The 22,387-nt window shown below is 41.1% G+C and overlaps 1 protein-coding gene across 7 annotated transcripts in view; it reads right to left on the bottom strand.

The window, feature by feature from the left end:
• abs (ATP-dependent RNA helicase abstrakt) overlaps nt 1-22,387 on the bottom strand; it is a 114,428-nt gene that overhangs the window by 10,717 nt on the left and 81,324 nt on the right. For all 7 annotated transcript variants that reach the window (XM_053778466.2, XM_053778464.2, XM_053778465.2 and 4 more), the window contains one exon: nt 12,821-13,055. In XM_053778466.2, coding sequence (XP_053634441.1) covers nt 12,821-13,055 — 235 coding nt within the window. The remainder of the gene's footprint in view (nt 1-12,820; nt 13,056-22,387) is intronic.

Genomic DNA, 22,387 nt, shown 5'->3' with positions numbered 1-22,387 from the left:
AAAAATTGGATATCAAATTGGGGAGTAGTAGTATGGAAGAAGTGAATGTTTTCAGATATTTGGGAGTTGATGTCTAAGCAGATGGATTTATGAAGGATGAGGTTAATCATAGAATTGATGAGGGAAAAAAGGTGAGTGGTGCGATGAGGTATATGTGGAGACAAAAAACGTTATCTATGGAGGCAAAGAAGGGAATGTATGAAAGTATAGTAGTACCAACACTCTTATATGGGTGTGAAGCTTGGGTTGTGAATGCAGCAGCGAGGAGGCGGTTGGAGGCAGTTTAGATGTCCTGTCTAAGGGCAATGTGTAGTGTAAATATTATGCAGAAAATTCAGTGTGGAAATTAGGAGAAGGTGTGGAGTTAATAAAAGTATTAGTCAGAGGGCTGAAGAGGGGTTGTTGAGGTGGTTTGGTCATTTAGAGAGAATGAACCAAAGTAGAATGACATGGAGAATATTTAAATCTGTAGGGGAAGGAAGGCGGGGTAGGGGTTGTCCTCGAAAAGGTTGGAAGGAAGGGGTAAGGGAGGTTTTGTGGGTGAGGGGCTTGGACTTCCAGCAGGCGTGCATGAGTGTGTTCGATAGGAGTGAATGGAGACGAATGTTATTTGGGACCTAGCGATATGTTGGAGTGTGAGCAGGGTAATATTTAGTGAAGGGATTCAGGGAAACCAGTTATCTTTATATAGCCGGACTCGAGTCCTGGAAATGGGAAGTACAGTGCCTGCACTCCAAAGGAGGGGTTTGGGATATTAGCAGTTTGGAGGGATATGTTGTGTATCTTTGTAGGTATATGCTTCTAAACTGTTGTGTTCTAGCACCTCTGCAAAAATAGTGATTATGTGTGAGGTGAAAGTGTTGAATGATGATGAAAGTATTTTCTTTTTGGGGATTTTCTTTCTTTTTGGGTCACCCTGCCTCGGTGGGAGATGGCCGACTTGTTAAAAAAAAATATATATATAATAAAATATAATTAATCACTCTGGGGCGCTTTCAATGTAATACTTATTTCATAAAGTTTTGGTAGCTGACATTTAAAGCACTCCAGAGCAATTGTTATTATTATTATTATTATTATTATTACAGTGGACCCCCGCATAGCGACTTTAATCCGTGCAAGAGGGCTGTTTGTTATGCAAAATGTTCGGTATGCGAATGAATTTTCCCCATAAGAAATAATGGAAATCAAATTAATCCGTGCAAGACACCCAAAAGTATGAAAAAAAATTTTTACCACATGAAATATACATTTTCCTAAACACAAAGAGAAGGATACATGCACAATAGTAGAGTAGTACATGCACAATATATATTGTGCATGTACTACTCTACTAAATGAAGAATAAATGACACTTACCTTTATTGAAGATGCAGCAATGACTGATGAGACACTGTGTCCTGGGAGTGCCTTTTCCTCCTGAGTACTTTCTTCCAGAACAGGCCTTATCACACTGTGTATGCCACTACGATTCTTAAATCTCTCAAACCAACCTTTGCTGGCTTTAAATTCACCAATATGAGCACTAGTTCCAGGCATTTTTCCCTGTTCACCTGGGTGTTAGTCGACTGGTGTGGGTTGCATCCTGGGAGACAAGATTAAGGACCCCAATGGAAATAAGTTAGACAGTCTTCGATGACACTGACTTTTTTGGGTTATCCTGGGTGGCAAATCCTCTGGGGTTAATTGTTTCTTGGTATTCTCAATAAGCCACACCAACAACGGTGCTACAGCAGCAGCAGCAGCAGCTGACAGTGCTACAGCAGCAGCAGACGATGCTACAGCAGCAGCAGACGGTACTACAGCAGCAGCTGACGGTGATACAGCAGCAGCTGACGGTGATACAGCAGCAGCTGACAGTGCAGCAGCAGCAGCTGACGGTGGTACAGCAGCAGCAGACGGTACTACAGCAGCAGCTGACAGTGCTACAGCAGCAGCAGACGATGCTACAGCAGCAGCAGACGGTACTACAGCAGCAGCTGATGGTGGTACAGCAGCAGCAGCAGCTGACAGTGCAGCAGCAGCAGCTGACGGTGGTACAGCAGCAGCAGCAGCTGTACCACCAATAGTAGCGATGGTTGATTGGGGTTTATTATACAACCTGGCCAGCTCGGAGACATGCACTCCACTTTCATACTTATCAATGATCTTTTTCATCTCTATAGTAATTCTCACCCTTATTGCTGTAGGGTTGACACTAGAAGCTTTCTTGGGGCCCATGGTCACTTATTTTGCAGATAAAATCACCAAAAACACTGTAATAATACGAAATGTTCCGATTGTATGCTTGGATGTTACCGCGGAGGCTGGCTGGTAAACAATGCCACCGGCGGCACATGTGAGGCTGGCTAAGGGCGCACATTGGACGCGTCTCGGACGAAGAGCGGTGAGCAGGTTTTTGAGCGGTATGCGAGGCAAAATTTTTGCAATAAAAGCGAGCGGTATGCGGATTGAACGTTATGTGATGCGTACGGTATGTGGGGGTCCACTGTACTTGTGGAGCCGGGTGGAGGGACAACATTACGTTTTCTCTGTTCAGCCATCAGAGAAAACGTGTATGAATCTGCGTTTGGCCCAGCCACTCCCCCACTCCGCTTTTGTTTACAATTTTCGGCATGAATTATTCATTACTTCTACCTTCATTTATGATGGCGTCTAAAGGTAGTTGTTAGAAATTATTAAATTCAGTGAACAAGGCATGTCGATGTTAATAATATGGCTCTTGGCCAAAGTGTAGGTAGCCGGTAGGTGTAGCCCAGGCTACACCTACCGGCTACCTACACTGACTTTATACAAATAAATACTACTCACCTTTCTTAATATATTAAGACTACACATTTTAAGGTAAATAATGAGTGTACAGTACTGTATGTGCATTTTACCTCTCTGGGATGTTTTAAATATCGTATATTAAGTATGAGACGGGGAGCCAGTGCTACCTACACCTGGGCTACCTGCACCTGACTTCCTACAAATAAATACTACTCACCTCTCTCCCTACATTAAGATTACAAATACTTTAAGATAAGTAATGAATTTACTGTGACTGTATTTTACTTTGTGTGTTTTTAATGCCTAATTCTATTACTAACTTAACATAATTTAGTGTAAACTTGTTGTCTGGCATTTATATGCATTTATAAATGGAAAAAATGGAGTTCTGCCTTCCGGCGATGTCTGCTTTCCGGCGACAGCCTGGAACCTAACCCGCCATATAAGTGGGGCCCTACTGTACAGTACATTACTGTATAAACATTTAAAATTATACCAGAAATGTTATATATGGTGCAAAGGTGACATTAAAACAATAGCAAAGATGGTTGGCAAAAACCCACTACCATTATAGTATGCTCCTCACTTAGCGACGAATTCATTTACCGACGTGGTCTTAGGAACAGAACTCCACTGTTAACCCTTTGAGGGTTTTCGTCGTACTAGTACGTCTTACGCGTAGGGGTTTTTGTCGTACTAGTACGCATAAATTCTAGCGGCCTCAAATCTCACAGGAAAAGGCTGATAAGCCTAGATGTGAGAGAATGGGTCTGTGTGGTGGGTGTGCGCAGTAGGAAAAAAATCTGGGACCCAGTGGTGCATTGTGGGAATGCCATCATAGTACACAATTTCCACCGTGCCCTGTGGTAAGAAGTTCCTCACTCCTCGGCGAATTGGGACACTTTTGTTCCCCAGTGACAGTTCTAATACAGATGGAAGTGACAGTGAAGATGAGTTTCAAGGTTCTGGTGAGGTTTTGACCGAAACTAATGACCATAATATGGGTAATAGTGAGGAAAACCCAGACAACCCACAGCCTTCCACCTCTGGTGCTGGGCCGTCGTTCAGTTGTACCAGAATCAAAGAGGAAACTCCTATTTCCCAAAATCCCAGACTCAGATGTGAGCATTGGTGATGATAATGATAGTGATTATGAACTACAAGATCTTCAAACTTGTTCCAAGAATGGAGGAGGAGGAGGCAGAGGAGGAGGAGGCAAGAGGAGGAGGAGGCAAGAGGAGGAGGAGGCAAGAGGAGGAGGAGGCAGAGGAGGAGGAGGAGGAGGAGGAGGAAGAAGAAGAAGAAGAGGAGGAGGAGGAGGAGGAGGAGGAGGAAGAGGAGGAGGAGGAAGAAGAAGAATACGTAATGATAACAATAATACATAATAATAATACATAATAATAATAATACATAATAATAATAATAATAATAATAATAATAATAATACATAATAATAATAATAGGTAATAATAATATGTAATAATAAATGTTCACCCATGACAGTAACAAGATAAGGGGAGATAACATCTGGTAAGTGCTGACGTTTGATGAGGGTAAATGAGGGTAGAGCTGATGCCAAAAGATGAGATGAACATCGCCCTCCCTTTGTTTTTGCTGGTATACTAACATTTCTGTCTGTCTATTTGCCTGTCTGTCAAGCTCCCTGTCTATCCATCTAGCTCTCTGTCTCAGAGAGCCACAAGACTGCGTCATCACTTTTACTCACATCTTCAAGCAGAGTATAGCACTTTGTCTGGGTTTCTTGGGTTATCCTAGGTAATTTATACCATGTATTCTTGTATTTATGTGTACCTGTGAGACAGAGATAGACAGACAGATAGAATGAGGGAGAAAGATAATTAGATAGAATGGAGGAGGGGAAGCAGCATCCGACCCCATTGTTTTGACAGGCCGAGGGGGAAAGAGTAATGAGCCAATATGTCACTTTGACAGCTGCGGACTCCTTGTAATTTACACTATGGACAAGGAGGAGAAGGAGTAGGGGGAAGAGGAAGAAGAGGAGGAGGAGGAAGAGGAGGAGAAGGAAGAGGAAGAGTAGGAGGAAGAGGAATAAGAGGAAGAGGAGGAGGAAGAGGAATAGTACAAGGAAGATTAGGGGGAAGAGGAGGAAGAGGAAGAAGAGGAGGAGGAGGAAGAGGAAGAAGAGGAGGAGGAGGAAGAGGAGGAGGAGGAAGAGGAAGAGTAGGAGGAAGAGGAAGAGGAGGAAGAGGAAGAGTATGAGGAAGAGTAGGGGGAAGAGGAGGAAGAGGAAGAAGAGGAGGAGGAGGGTGGAACACTAGTACACTGGTACTGGTACACTAACATTTCTGTCTGTCTATTTGTCTGTCTGTCAAGCTCCCTGTCTATCTGTCTATCCGTCTAGCTCTCTGTCTCAGAGAGCCACAAGACTGTGTCATCACTTTTACTCACATCTTCAAGCAGAGTATAGCACTTTGTCTGGATTTCTTGGGTTATCCTAGGTAATTTATACTATGTATACTTGTATTTATGTGTACCTGTGAGACAGAGATAGATAGACAGATAGAAAGAGAGAGACAGATTGAAAGAGATAGAATGAGGGAGAAAGATAAAACACCATTGTGTATGACACCATGTTTCAGAGTTCCACAAGCTGCAGAACTAATAGGAATATGTTCAGTGACTGTATATTGGTATATATATTATAGAACAATAATAATAAACAATGTTTTGTATTGTTTGTTTTTGTAAACAAGTTTTGTAAACAATATATTGATAATTATGTTTGTGTGCTTATTGTGTTGTATACAACGAGTGTATATATGTACATTGCACCTTACTTTGGTCTCATAGGCCACATAAGTTATGTGAAAAAATAAAATAGTGAAAAAAACAACAAACCTTCAAATACAAGTAAACTAAAGTTTACCGGGTGAGCGGCAGTCGCCGCTGTTGCCATACGCGGCTCATTTTCTGCAAACTTCATGCATCCATATCTCCGTAAGTATTGATGGTAAATTTTTTTTGTTTATCCTATAATGTTTAGAAAAAAAACTCTATTTTTTCATAAGAAAAAATAATTTTTTTTTTTTTTGAAATTTGGCCGACCCTGAGAACGAGTTTCGGAGAGGGCCTGTCGACCCTCAAAGGGTTAAGTACAGCAAACTGCTGTACTGCAGCAGTTTGCAACATTCTTACTAGATTCTCCTTGTATTGTAAATATCCAATTCCTCATAAATATTCTTTCTTTCAAAAGTACCATATGAGAGGTGTGATATAAACTCTTCCTCTGAAGCTGAAAACATTACAGAAGGAATGTTTTAGGCATCAGTTGAAGGATTTCACACCTTGGTTTGCCTATGGTATATATAAGGTTGTCATCAATTTTATTTCTTTCAATCAGCAATATATGTTTGGGCTCAACACTGACCCCAGTGGAACACCACTTGTGATTTCTCCCCATTTATGCAAACTTTCTGCTGCCTATTTGCCAACCATGCCTCTACCCAGGAAAAAAATTTTCCTCCTATTCCATGTGCCTTAAAGTTTCCTCAATAGCCTCTATTACAAAAAAAAGTTATTTTTAAGATGGTAGGTTTACTCATTTTGTAATAAAGAGTTCGGGATACATAAATACACATTAAAATAAATGAATCTTTAATATTATATAAAAATCACTATCTTTGGTCTAGAGGTATTTAAAATATATATACATATTACAATAATAAATTATTAGCATCTTAAAATAATAATATATATATCTATACTAAAATAATAAATTATAAATAACATTTGTATAATAATAAATTATGATCAACTCCGTGTCTCACACGACACTTATAATGACGCTCTGTGTCCCACACAACACTTATTCGAGTTGTGACGCTCCTTCTCCACCGTGTCACTCGACACCCTTTTTGCCGTGTGATGATGCTCCTTCACAACCGTGTCACATGACACCCTTTTCTCTGCGTCATCCACACCCTTTCTCGACTGTGTCACACTTGACACCCTTGTCTCTGCGACACACTCACTATCGACGTAGCGTCTTTCAAGAGGCCAGTCACATGATACTATTCAATGTACACTACAACCAGGCCATCTTCAGTGTCACAAGACACCCTTTTCTTCTCAGTGTTCCACTACGGTCCCGTAACATATCTCAGTGTTCCACTCCATCATACTTGCTTAAGTGTCACACTACGGTCCTAGCCCAGTTCAGTGTAACACTCCAACCTTTTCTTCATGTAATGTCCCACTAAAACAGCATCAGTTGATTAGCCCACAGTTGACCAGCGTAGGCGGTGAGTCCGCAGACATCACCGGTAGTCCCGTAAATACTCTCCAAGGCCGGTAGAAGTACACCGTAAGATGGTCTGGTGAGTACTATCTACCACCTTCAAGACCAATTGACACACCTCAAGGTGGTCCGATGAATTACTAGCAGAACACCATGCTGCAAGCTCACTGAGTGCGGCCGTCAAGTAACTGAGGCCATCAGTCAGTGAGCTGCGGTAAGCGGCTCTTCTAACCCTTTCAGGGTCCAAGGCCCAAATCTGGAGTCACGCACCAGTGTCCAAGAATTTTCAAAAAAAATAATTTGTTATTTTTTCTTATGAAATCGTAGAGAATCTTTTTGTGAAGGTAATAAAACAAAAAGTACGAAATTTGGTGGAAAATTGACGAAATTATGCTCTCGCGAATTTTGATGTGTCAGCGATATTTACGAATCGGCGATTTTGCCGACTTTGACTCCCATTTTAGGCCAATTACATTATTCCAATCAACCAAATTCTTAGCTATTTCACTAGTATTACTTCTATTCTATCGATTGAGCACAAGAAATCGCCAAGTCAACTGTTTCAACTACAAAATAAAGTGATCGGAAATTTTTAATTTGGCCAATTTAACACAAAGTTCAAAATATTCCAATTTCAAAATAGGGTCCAGAATGAACAATGTAGGCATTCCTGGCACTAAACTAACATTTCCTCTGTTCATTAGTTATGTTTTGAGGCTTTACAAATAAATTCCATTTTTATTTTTTATTCACATAATGAATTTTTATTCACATCAAAAAATAGAAGATTTACTGTTATGCAATACTGTAATAATTGTATAAATATCATCACCATATTTGTGAATGTATATTAGACTCACCAGCTGACGTGTATTAGACGTGTGAGGTCGTTTGTTTACTCTTGAATATCGGCAAAAATTTAACATTTCTGCTACTTTGAGCTCAGTTTCAAGCCATTTCCAGTGCTAAAACCAATCAAAATTATCTCCATTTCTGTAATATGTCTTCCATTCTATCAAATGAGACCAAGAAATCGCAAATACAACTATAAAAAACATACGAAAAAACACTGCAAAGTTGCTGTTTTAATCGAAAAATCATGATTTCATTTTTTTTCTCTCATTATACACAGTGTGCTGCAGGATCTGTTTTATGTGGTGCACACATACCACATAGATGTATTCTCTCATATCTAGGCCCAAATGTACCACTCACAGTTTATCAGAGTGAGCTGAGCTCATGGCGTAGATCTACGGTTTGGACCCTGAACGTAAAGCCGTAGATCTACGGGACGGACCCTGAAAGGGCTAAAATCAGTAGAAGCCAGTAGAATACCAAAAGATGGGCAGGAGAATACTCTCTACTGCCAGTAGATCTATACTGTAAGGTGTTCTGGTAATTACTGCTGCGGTGCGTACCGTGAGGTGTTCAGGTACTTACTGCCTCTAAAGCCAGTAGATGTGTACCGTGAGGTGTTCAGGTACCTACTGCTTCTAAAGCCAGTAGATGTGTACCGTGAGGTGTTCAGGTACTTATTGCTTCTAAAGCCAGTAGATGTGTACCGTGAGGTGTTCAGGTACTTACTGCTCTAAGGCCGGCTCAGCAGTCCCCACATTGGGTTTGATGACGTACCCAGTGGTACTGCCGGCCGGCAGGTTAACCATTTAACCACTAGTTTGGTAGGGGGCTGCAACAGCCTCTGATGTGGAACTTTATCGAAAGCCTTACTGAAGTCCATATACACAATATCATATTGATTTTCATGATCTACCTCCTCAAATACCTTAGTGAAAAGAGAAGTAAATTCGTAAGGCAGGAATATTCCTTTGTAAAACCATGCTGAGATTTACTGATCAATTTATGTCTTTCAAGGTGGCTTCGAATAGTCTTGGCAGTTATTGATTACATCAATTTTCATACACTGGGGATTAGGCTAATTGGTCTATAATTTGAAGCTAATAACCTGTCTCCTGCTTTGTAGACAGGTACATTTGCCATTTTCTACTTGGCTGGCACTATGCCAGTTTGTAGTGACATACAGTAGACCGTCATTTAACACGGTAGTTACGTTCCTGAAAATGGCGTGTTAGGTAAAACTGTTAGATGAACTGAAGAACTCATGGGGAAATAGGGTTACATTCCTACGAGCCCCAAAGAAGGCAAACAATTTTTCTTTGGCCTCCACATCTTACAAAAATAAAAGTGAATATGTAATTGTAGTTCATTGTTGTGATGCATTATGTTGTTTTTACTGCTTAAGACTACAAATGTAACATAAATAATAGTATTTTTTACCTTAAATTGTGGGTGCTGGTGTTTGTGGATGATTGTGAAGAGAGTGGAGAGTTATGTTGTGGTCCTACTGGGCTGAGGTGGATGGTTGAGGTTCTGATACTGAAGTCAATGGTTGTACTGGAGTGTCTAAGTCATTCAGTCATTCAGTCAGTCAAGTCATTCGGTCAAATCATTCAGTCAGTCAAGTCATTCAGTCAGTAAGTCAGACAGTCAGACAAGTCAGTAAGTCAAGTAAGTTATTCAGTCAAGTCAGTAAGCTATTCAGTCAAGTCAGTAAGTCACTCAGTAAGTCAGTCAGTCATTCAGTAAGTTAGTCAGTCAGTCATTAAGTCAGTCATTCAGTCAGTCAGTCAATTAGTCAGTCAGTCAGTCATTCAGTAAGTCAATCAGTCATTCAGTAAGTCATTCAGTCACACAAACTTTGTTTATCTCTTTTTATGTTGACAAAGTAACACTTCATTACGGCCACAGGTTACCTCTTGTCTAATATCTTTGTTTTCTTCATTAATTCTAAGACTTAAATGCTTATACCTTTTCTTGCCACTTTCAGAAACACTGGTATGCCTACTGGGTGTCCTGATTGCTTGGCAGATACAAGATACAGTAATTAAAAGATTAAAATAATTCACAAACACAGCTAGCTTGTAGCAGAGAAGAAGGACTGGACACGTATGAAGTACAAATGCTGAGATGGTGTGTCAGCATAGTTGCTGATCCCCTGTGTATGTATATGTTATCTAAGTATCATAGTTAGTACCATCCATATGTTTTACATACACGACCCCTTGCTAGGCTCAGTGACTAGCATGTGTGATGTCACGTGATGCCGCACAAGTGCGTGGGATGCGCTGTCTCGTTCTCAGTTCCCCGTAGACCTACCAGGCAACAGGACAGGCAGGCTGGGCTCCTCTCTCACACTCTGCTAATATATGTGTTACCATCCAACAAGTGTGTTTAACTCCAACCATCACACCTCCATGAACCCTCTCAACAAATGGTGGCAGCGGTGGGATGGACTGATCCAGTGGAGTGGATGAGGTCTTCCCTGTTGAAATAACACCAACCCACTGGTCAGGTGGCAAGTCATCCTGTACATGAACAGGGTAAGGATAGTGAACCAGGTCAACAAGATTGGTATTTGCTCTGAGACGAACACTGTGACCAGAAGTGTTAGCAAGAAATAAATGGATCTTACTGTCTCTTACAACATGTAAGGATGGTTCAACAAATAAACCCTTTACTTTGCAGGAATCACTGTCAACTAGGACGTTATCACCATCTGGAACACTAGGAACAACAACAGACACTCTAGTGAGAGCACTAGCCACAACAGAGACGTCTTTCTGCAGACGGCATGTGACATCAACAAGAGATGGCATTACTAGTTTCAAGTAATCATTTTCTGACAAGGCATCCCCTGTGGAGAAACTACTACTTGAACTAGCAAACATTGCAGGGATAGGCTGAGCACTCAAGGCAGTATGAGTGTCCTTGGACACTTGAGGCAACGGAACACTATCCTGCATGTCTGAAGGTGTAGGTGGAACACAGATGGAAGTGACAGAGTTACTAGTGCCTGACCGCTTGGGTACGCTACTGGAAAATGCACTGGCTTGTAAGGGCTTAATCCAAACGTCGTACTCTGCGGCAGTATGGCAGATCTTGGATCCAAGCTGGTAACCCCAAAATGGAATGATCAAGTCATCAATTTGGGCGGGCATGCCATTGGTAGCGTGGCCGAGCGAATGTAGACAGCCTGTGCTGTCTGCACAGACAGCCTATGCTGTCTGCCAGCTGAGTTCATATTTTGCGCCATGCTGGTGCTGCCACCTAGGCCTATCACTTAAGTATGCCCACCCCTGCATCTATCTCACTCACTCAGCAGCCTAGACTCACACAACAGGTCCTACCCTCTCTCCCTCATGGGCATGGCCCTCCCAGGCCATGGGCACTTAACACACTGCCTGTGTACCCCACTATCTCACAAATAAAGTAACACATATGGTGTCAGGGGGTGGCAGGGGATGGCAGGAGGTCTCCTCCCGCTGATCCACAACAAGGCGGGCGCTTGAGGAAAAGGGAATTTATTTTTCCTTCCTGCAAACTGAACCATGTTAAATTAATTTTACGACGTGTTACGTAAAACTGTGCCACTATTCTTCAATTGTGCTATACCCGAATCATGCCAAATAAACTTGTGCTAAATGACAATCTACTGCATTGAAAAGATTAGTTCTTCTTTACATTCCTTTAAAACCCTTTCAAGCAATTCATCAGGGCCTGGGGATTTGTTAGGTTTTAATTTCTCTATTTGTCTGAGGACCATGTCACTAGTTACCCCAATAGTGCATAGTCTATTATTGTCCTGTTCTACATAATTTATTATTTCTGGAATTTCGCTAGTATCTTCCTGAGTAAAAACCGAGAGGAAGTAGGTAATGAAAAGTTCACACATTTCCTTATCACTGTCAGCAATCTGACCTGAGTTACTCTTAAGTGGGCCTATCTTGTCCCTAATCATACTTCTGTATACCTAAAAGAACCCTTTAGGGTTAGTCTTCCTTGCAACTTTAGCCTCATAATCCCTTTTTGCTTTTCTTATTTCTTTTTTCATCTCTCTCTTTAATTGAATATAATGATTTCCTAACTGCCCATCCCTTTTTATATGCCTATATGTGCCTCTCTTTTGACCAATTAGATGTTTTAATCTATTGTTTATCCATTTGGGATAATTTTTGTTAGATTTAATTTCCCTACTCAGAACAAAAGTTGTCTGGGCAGCTAGCACTATGCTCTGAAACATGTCATATTGGCAACCAACACCACCTACCTGACCCACAGTCAGGTCATTCCAATTTAGCCCACCCAGGTAATTTCTCAGTCCCATGAAGTCGGCCAAGCAGAAATTTGAGACAGACTTGACTGCAGTTATCTAGGTAATTCCATGATATATTGAAACTAAGTGATTCGTGATCGCCTTCCCTAAGCTCATCATTAACCTCAAGATTATTAACTAGTGATTCTTTGTTGGCAAGAACCAAGTCAAGCAGGTTGTTTCCTCTAGTTGGTTCTGTTACAAACTGTTTTAAAAAGCACTCCTGAACCATATCAAGAAAGTCACTAGACTCCAGATTTCCTGTCATACTGTATTAATTAACTGCAAACAAAAAACATATTGAAGTAAGTTACCTATAAATTCCTTCATGAGTTTGATTAAGTGTATTATAGGCAAACCAAGTAAAAATTGGCAAAAACACTTAACATTACATAAATATTCCAAACATTTTCACAAATCAATCTGTTTTCATATCCAATGCCATGTTTCCTAGCATATTCTCTGAATATTTCCCATATTAATTACCCTACTTCCAAAATATTGCTGTAACTCGCATACAATGCAGTATTTGCTATTTTGGATACTGAGGTAGGTAACACTGGCTTGAAATAAAAAAAAAGTAGTGAATATACACTCACCTGCTTTACATATTCCACCTCCTGGATGACCTGCATGGATGCAGCTCCAGCTCGACCAACGTTCACTGTTACAGGTTTCACCAAAGCTGATCGTGCAAAATTTTGGATCTTCTTTGGCATAGTGGCCGAGAAGAGAAGAGTTTGTCTTTGTGCTTTAAAGTATGAATATATAGTTCGAACATCTTCTTCAAAGCCCATATCAATCATTCTGTCAGCCTCATCCATAACCAGATATCTAAAAAGTTACAAAATAAGAACAGACTGAGCTTGTGCATTCATATTCTGACTTTAATTCATTTAAGTACAAATGTGAGGTAAAGATGTACAATTCACATGTGCAAAAACTTCTAACTCCAAGAGCTGTCAAATTCAATCTTGCAGGAATGACAGAGGCCAAGAGATATAAAATTTATCATATGCAAAAGAATGCATTTACTAAAAGTATAAAATTCATTCTAAGTGATACTTAAGAGGTGTAAAAATAATTTCATGAGCATGTCAAAAATCTAAGTCATTGAGGTGCAGTATTGTGTACAAAAGAAGGTGAGGCATCCTTCTTAGAGGGAGGATACCGTATTTCTTTGTATATTTAGCACAATTTTGTTTGAACAATGAATGTTGCTAAAATAAACATTTGCCCAAGGACAATTAAAATGTGTGAGAATTTTCACTACTAATTCTAGTAATATTTCACATAAAAAATATACATATAAGAATAAATTGTACTTAGTGTGGTGGAGTGATAATAATTAGAAAATTCTTCTTTTATTGCATTATGAGAAGTGTACAGCTACTTGTGGAAATACATAAAACCTGAAATTGGCAGTGGTTACAATATACACAACGGAAAGTAAATATGTATTCTTCCAGTAATCTTTCTTCACCATTCGCCCTACCATAGCCAATAATAGTGATAAAATAGCATTGGATGTGGTGGAGGTAGAAAAAAAAATAGAAAAGCTAAATACTGTGATCTATAAATTCCCAAAACCTCAGGCTGTAAAACAGGGCGTTAGCAGTCACTGGCCATTCGTCATAGTAGGAACTGCCAGAAGTCACCGCTTTCTCCAACATGCAAGTTATACCTTTTGTATCAAACTGAACACATATTGTTCTGTTAAATAATATTCCAGTAGTCCTTGCATGAGCTAGTCCAAAAATCACTGACTGCTTTCATTCAAAAATAGGTAATCCACTGACTAGATCCATCCAAGAAATAAGTGAACCAATGACCAGATTCAAAAACTGACGGGGTTTTTAAGTGCCCTTATCAAACACCCAAACAGTTACTGCTAGCAGTTGTAAGAATGTTTCATACACATAGTGGTGTACTTAGGAATCTGTGGAGACAAAGAACTTTGTCCGTGGAAGAAAAGAGGGGATTGCATGAGAGTATAGTTATACCAACACTCTTATATGAGTGTGAAGCATGGGTGGTGAATCTTACAACAAGGAGAAGGCTGGAGGCAGTGGAGATGTCATGTCTGAGGGCAACGTGTGGTGTGAATATAATGCAGAGAATTCGTAGTTTGGAAATTAGGAGGAGGTTCGAGATTACCAAAACTGTTAAACAGAAGCTGAGGAAGGGTTGTTGAGGTGGTTCGGACATGTAAAGAGGCTGGAACAAAATAGAATGACTTCGAGAGTGTAATCTGTAGTGGAGGAAAAGCGGGGTAGGGGTCAGCCTAGGAAAAGTTGGAGGGAGGGGGTAAAGGAGGTTTTGTGTGCAAGGGGCTTGGACTTCCAGCAAGCATGCATGAGCATATTTGATAAGAGTAAATGGAGACAAATGGTTTTTAGGACTTGACGTGCTGTTGGAGTATGAGCAGGGTAACATTTATAAAGGGATTCAGGAAAACCGGCAGGCCGGACTTGAGTCCTGGAAAGTACAGTGTATGCACTCTGAAGGAGGGGTGTTAATGTTGAGGTTTTATAACTGTAGTGTAAGCATGCCTCTGGCAAGACAGTGATGGAGTGAATGAAAGTTTTTCTTTTTTGGGCCACCCTACCTTGGTGGGAAGCATCCAATGTGTTAATAAAAAAATAAAAAAAAAATGAAATACACGTACAAATACAAATAGATACACATACAAATAGACAGATTTACACTAAGGAAGTTATTAGTAGAATATACAATATAACAACCAAAAAATCACATCATGAAACTCTGTGTAGTCTGCAACTGCAGTAACAAATGGGTTTCTGCATGGATTAAATGCAACTTCTGTGAGAAATGGGCCCATGCATTCTGTGCAGATATTCAGGAATCACCTACAAGAATTATTAAACCAGGGAAGTGTTTTTGGGTATGCCCAAATGAGAACCAACTGTGGAAAAAAATCACATTGGTATTAATAGAAGGAAACATCAAAACAGCCTTCATAGAAAACCTGACAGCATTCTATAACAGATGGGAAAATAAAAGGGCTGGGCCAGATGGTGCTATGCCCCTGGTGTAGATGCTGTCCTGGAAGACAGTAACTGTAAGAATACAGAAATGAAAGTTGGTAGCCCAGAGGGAGACAGGAGCTCTAGTGGGAAAACAGGTGTAGACAAAGACATGCAAAACCCCAAAGTTACAAACTAGCAATACCACTGGAGATAGTAAACAAGGGGATGCCCAAAGGAATAGTATGTAAAGTAAAAGAACAGAAGTGCAACTAATGTGACATTTTGTTGTAGTAGTAGTAGTAACAATATGGTAGAACAATTAACTTGCACATGAGTAAAAGGATATAAAAGCTATTACTTGGGTAGCACAAAAATAGGTTAGACAAATATTTCTATTGGAAGTTGGATTGAGAAGGCCTGTTTCAGTGTTCATCCTCTGTAATGTGATTGTGTAGTATTAGCAGGAGAGACTATGTAATGGCAGGGTTTACTGTTTTCAGGAGGATTCTTGCTAACACTTCAGAGATGGTGAAGCTGCCTTTTTTTTGTTTAATTGTATTAGAAACAGCAATTAGTGCTGATTCAAGGCACTTGCATCTGTGGAAATTAGTTTCTTTGATCACTAATCGGGCATCCCTGAATTTCATGAGATGATTGGTGGAATTTTGGTGTTGTACGCAGGGGTTGTTCAAGTTATCGTTCCTACATGCATAAATGTGTTCATTGAGGCGGGTTTCGAGGTTTCTTGCTGTTTCACCTAAATAAATCCTGTCGCAGCTTCCACAGGGTATAGTGTAAACTCCTGCACTGACTGGTTCATGGTGCTTGGACTTTGTCCTGGTTAGATCCTTTATTGAAGTGCTGGAAGCAATGGCGACTCTAGTGTTAGCTTGTACAAGTACTTTAGAATCGTTCAATGCAACTTGGCCGTTGGGAAGAATTATATCTTTGTTAGCAGTGGTGTTGGTGCATGGAGAGTTAATGATCTGAAGAGCTCTTTTCTTGTAATCTTTGATGAAAAAGGAAGGAAAATGTAAATCAGTGAAGGTTTGGTGAATGTATGTACATTCCTCATCAAGAAACTCAAGACTAGGGTAATTCTACCAACATATATACACCAAGGAATAATGAAGATAAAAAACCAGAAAAAATGGTGAAGGCACCATTGTTAGTACAAGTGGTGAAGATAGTAAAGAGACAGAAAAACACGCACCAGTACAGAATGCAGTCATGAAAAACCAAGGCAAACAGAAATCAGACCTATGCAAATTCTATGCATTAGGTATCTGCAAGCATGGAATATCTGGAAAAACAGATGGGACATGTAATTCTGACCACCCCAGAAAATGCCGTGCCCATATGACAACAGGAAAATGCAACCTTCCTTCCTGTAAGCTTTTCCACCCTGAAATGTGTCACTCTTCAATTCAGGAAAAACAATGCTATAACTTACATTGTCAGACACACCATCTAAAGGAGACAAGAAGATACAGAACATCCAGACCATGGGAAAACCTGGGCAGCCAAAACCACTCAAGAGAGAGAGGCTTTTTAGTGCCAGAAAGGAAAACAGTTGGGAGGAAATGAGAGAAATGACAAAAAAAGGCACAATACCGTGACTGGAACGATACACAAATAACTGCACATAGAAGAGAGGAGCTTATGACGACGTTTCGGTCCGACTTGGACCATTTACAAAGTCACACTAACCAGAATTGGAGCAGGATGGGTATATATAGGCAGGAAGAGGTAGTGGTGGTAGTAGTAGAGGCGGCGGCGGCGGCGACGGCAGCGGCGGCAGCAGCAGCAGTAGTAGTAGTGGGGAATTAAGGAGGAGGAGCCAGTCAAATACAAAGAAAGGAGAGCACTGCAAGGCAGCTAGGTGCCCACGGAGGGAGAGCAAGTGTACTACCACTACTACCACTATCACTACTACCACTTCCACTACTACTACTACTACTACTACTACTACCACTACTGCTTCTACTACTACCACCACTACCTCTTCCTGCCTATATATACCCGTCCTGCTCCAATTCTGGTTAGTGTGACGTTGTAGTGGTCCAAGTCAGACCGAAACGTCGTCGTAAGCTCCTCTCTTCTATAAGAGAAATCTTACACCAACTCCAATCATTTCTGGAGCAGAATCACAGTTAATGGCCTCCACTCCAAAACAACAGATAATAGTGCCAGGATAAAAAAGACCCCCCCCCCCATACTACCAATATGACAACATTCATCTTCGCAAATATACAGGGTCTAAAACTAGCAACGAGCAACAAAATACCTTTCATCCATGGACTGCTCACAGAGTCAAATGCAAAGGATCACCTTGACAATGAAATACGGATCCCAGGTTATAACCTATACAGATGCGCGAGAGCGAACAGGCAAAAGGGGGCGGGGGGGGGGGTTTGGCCTGTACATCACAGAGTTGCCGATATGCTCGGAACTACTAAATCCTTCAAACGATGTAGTTGAAGCTTTGGCAGTAAAGACTGAAAACCAAAACTTGGTCATTGTGGTTGTATACAAGCCTCTGGATGCAATTTCCCAACAATTCAAGGAACAGCTTTTGAAAATAGACCACTGTCTGGAAAATCTTCCAGCTCCTGCCCCAAACATCTTGCTCCTGGGAGATTTCAACCTAAGGCACCTAAAATGGAGGAATGTAGCAAATAATGCTGTAGGCAGCTCAGATGAAAACTCACACACACATGAGCTTTTAAATCTGTGCACCAAATTCACCTTAAACCAGCAAATAATAGAGCCAACAAGATTGGAGAATACACTGGACCTCATCTTCACCAACAATGAAACAATGATGATCCGATACGAAATACTGTATTGCCATATCAAAAACAATATACTCAGATCACAACATAATAGTGGTTCAGACATGTATGCATGGGGCCCCAGACCAACAAAATGTGATCAGTCATGAGGGAGCCTTCACCAAATTCAACTTCAATAACAAAAACAAAAGGTGGGACCAAGTCAACCAAGTCCTGAACGATATAAATTGGGAAGACAGCCTAAGCAACACGGATCCAAACCTATGTCAAGAACAAATTAATTCTGGCACTCGAGGTATGCTCAAGGCATTCCTTTAAGGAAAAGGAAGAGAAGATGTAAACCAGAAAGAGAAAGGTGCCCCTTATACAAACGAAGGCAAAGAATAACAAAGCAGCTAAAAGAGGTCAATATATCTGTAATACGAAGGGAGGCACTGGTCAGAGAAATAGCAAACATCAAACTGAAGCTAAAGGAATCTCACAGGAGACAAGAAATGCGGGAAGAACTAAAAGCTATAAATGAAAGTGAGTAAACACTATGATGACCTACTTGCACAGCTCAAGTCTCTAAATGCTATTATAACTTTCATTATTCTTACTGAAACCTAGCTCAAACAAGATTTGACAAAAATATTTACCTAGGAGTTGGCAGAAAGCATGTACAGTCCCTTTATATAAAGGGAAGGGGGACAAAAGAGACTGTAAAAATTATAGAGGAATAAGTTTACTGAGTATACCAGGAAAAGTGTACAGTAGAGCTATTATTGAAAGAATTAGAGGTAAGACAGAATGTAGGATTGTGGATGAGTAAGGAGGTTTCAGAGTGGGTAGGGGATGTGTAGATCAAGTGTTTACATTGAAGCATATATGTGAACAGTATTTAGATAAAGGTAGGGAAGTTTTTATTGCATTTATGGATTTAGAAAAGGCATATGATAGAGTGGATAGGGGAGCAATGTGGCAAATGTTACAAGTATATGGAATAGGTGGTAAGTTACTAAATGCTGTAAAGAGTTTTTATGAGGATAGTGAGTCTCAGGTTAGGGTGTGTAGAAGAGAGGGAGACTACTTCCCGGTAAAAGTAGGTCTTGTACAAGAATGTGTAATGTCACCATGGTTAATATATTTATAGATGGGGTTGTAAAAGAAGTAAATGCTAGGGTGTTTGGGAGAGGGGTGGGATTAAATTATGGGGAATCAAATACAAAATGGGAATTGACATAGTTACTTTCTGCTGATGATACTGTGCTTATGGGAGATTCTAAAGAAAAACTGCAAAGGTTAGTAGACGAGTTTGGGAGTGTGTGTAAAGGTAGAAAATTGAAAGTGAACATAGAAAAGAGTAAGGTGATGAGGGTATCAAATGATTTAGATAAAGAAAAATTGGACATCAAATTGGGGAGGAGTAGTATGGAAGAAGTGAATATTTTCAGATATTTGGGAGTTGATGTGTCAGCAGATGGATTTATGAAGGATGAGGTTAATCATAGAATTGATGAAGAAAAAAAAGTGAATGGTGCATTGAGGTATATGTGGAGACAAAAAATGTTATCTATGGAGGCAAAGAAGGGAATGTATGAAAGTATAGTAGTACCAACACTCTTGTATGGGTGTGAAGCTTGGGTTGTACATGCTGCAGCGAGGAGGTGGTTGGAAGCAGTGGAGATGTCCTGTCTAAGGGCAATGTGTGGTCTGAATATTATGCAGAAAATTCAGTGTGTGGAAATTAGGAGAAGGTGTGGAGTTAATTAAAGTATTAGTCAGAGAGCTGAAGAGGGATTGTTGAGGTGGTTTGGTCATTTAGAGAGAATGGATCAAAGTAGAATGACGTGGAGAGCATATAAATCTGTAGGGGAAGGAAGGCAGGGTAGGGGACTCGAAAAGGTTGGAGGGAGGGGGTAAAGGAGGTTTTGTGGGCGAGGGGCTTGGACTTCCAGCAACCGTGCGTGAGTGTGTTAGATAGGAGTGAATGGAGACAAATGGTATTTGGGACATGACGAGCTGTTGGAGCATGAGCAGGGTAATATTTCGTGAAGGGATTCATGGAAACCGGTTATTTTTATATAGCCGGACTCGAGTCCTGGAAATGAGAAGTACAGTGGACCCCAGTTAACGATATTTTTTCACTCCAGAAGTATGTTCAGGTGCCAGTACTGACCGAATTTGTTCCCATAAGGAATATTGTGAAGTAGATTAGTCCATTTCAGACCCCCAAACATACACGTACAAACGCACTTACATAAATACACTTACATAATTGGTCGCATTCGGAGGTGATCGTTATGCGGGGGTCCACTGTACAACGCCTGCACTTTAAAGGAGGGGTTTGGGATATTGGCAATTTGGAAGGATATGTTGTGTATCTTTATACATATATGCTTCTAAACTGTTGTATTCTGAGCACCTCTGCAAAAACAGTGATTATGTGTGAGTGAGGTCAAAGTGTTGAATGATGATGAAAGTACAGTGGACCTACGCATAACGATATTAATCCGTTCCTGAGAGCTCATTGTTATGCGAAATTATTGTTATGCGAATGAATTTTCCCCATAAGAAATAATGGAAATCAAATTAATCCGTGCAAGACACCCAAATGTCTGAAAAAAAAAATTTTACCACATGAAATATACATTTTCCTACACACAAAGAGAAGGATACATGCACAATAGTAGAGTAGTACATGCACAATATATATTGTGCATGTACTACTCTACTAAATGAAGAATAAATGACACTTACCTTTATTGAAGATGCAGCAATGACTGATGAGACACTGTGTCCTGGGAGTGCCTTTTCCTCCTGAGTACTGTAGGTCCTGTTTGGCATTTTCTTCCAGAACAGGCCTTATCACACTGTGTATGCCACTACGATTCTTAAATGCCTCAAACCAACCTCTGCTGGCTTTAAATTCACCAATATGAGCACTAGTTCCAGGCATTTTTCCCTGTTCACCTGGGTGTTAGTCGACTGGTGTGGGTTGCATCCTGGGAGACAAGATTAAGGACCTCAATGGAAATAAGTTAGACAGTCTTCGATGACACTGACTTTTTTGGGTTATCCTGGGTGGCTAACCCTCTGGGGTTAATTGTTTCTTGGTATTCTCAATAAGCCACACCAACAACGGTGCTACAGCAGCAGCAGCAGCAGCTAACAGTGCTACAGCAGCAGCAGCTGACAGTGCTACAGCAGCAGCTGACAGTGTTACAGCAGCAGCAGATGGTGCTACAGCAGCAGCAGACGGTACTACAGCAGCAGCAGCAGCTGACAGTGGTACAGCAGCTGACAGTGCTACAGCAGCAGCAGCAGCTGACAGTGCTACAGCAGCAGCAGACGGTGCTACAGCAGCAGCAGACAGTACTACAGCAGCAGCAGCAGCTGACGGTGATGCAGCAGCAGCAGCTGACGGTGCTACAGCAGCAGCAGCAGCTGACAGTGCTACAGCAGCAGCAGACGGTGCTACAGCAGCAGCAGACGGTACTACAGCAGCAGCAGCAGCTGACGGTGGTACAGCAGCAGCTGATGGTGCTACAGCAGCAGCAGCAGCAGCAGCAGCTGACAGTGCAGCAGCAACAGCAGCAACAGCAGCTGACAGTGCTACAGCAGCAGCAGCAGCAGCTGACAGTGCTACAGCAGCAGCTGACAGTGCTACAGCAGCAGCAGATGGTGCTACAGCAGCAGCAGCAGCTGACGGTGGTACAGCAGCAGCTGACGGTGCTACAGCAGCAGCAGCAGCATCAGCAGTTGACCATGGTACCACAGTATTTCGATAATATTTCTCACCCTTTTTACCACAGGGTTGGCACTAGAAGCTTTCTTGGGGCCCATGGTCACTTATTTTGCAGATAAAAATCACCAAAAACGCTGTAATAATACAAAATGTTCCGATTGTATGCTTGGATGTTACCGCGGAGGCTGGCTTGTAAACAATGCCACCGGCGGAACTTGTGAGGCTGGCTCAGGCCTCACATAGATGCGTCTCGGACGAATAGCGTTGAGCGAGTTTTTTAGCGCTATGCGAGGCAAAATTTTAGTGATAAAATGTATCACTATGCGGAATTAACGTTATGTGATGCCAACGGTATGCGGGGGTCCACTGTATTTTATTTTTGGGGATTTTCTTTCTTTAATGGGTCACCCTGCCTTGGTGGGAGACGGCCGACTTGTTGAAAAAAAAAAAATTACCATACCTGGGTACACAGCCGTACGCAATTGCAGGTCTCACCAACTAGGAGGAGGCACTGTTTTATACTACTCCAATGAACTGGAATGTATGAAATTTACTTGCACCAGGGATGACAATGGTGAATACAAATTAGCTAAATTCACATCAAAAAACCTAAAAAATTCCTATCACTGGTAACCTTAGAAACATGATAACTGA

The sequence above is a fragment of the Cherax quadricarinatus genome, chromosome 25, assembly GCF_038502225.1.
Source record: "Cherax quadricarinatus isolate ZL_2023a chromosome 25, ASM3850222v1, whole genome shotgun sequence".
NCBI lineage: Eukaryota > Metazoa > Arthropoda > Malacostraca > Decapoda > Parastacidae > Cherax > Cherax quadricarinatus.
The sequence above is the reverse complement of the archived record's forward strand: the minus strand, read 5'-3'. Positions and strand labels throughout refer to the sequence as shown.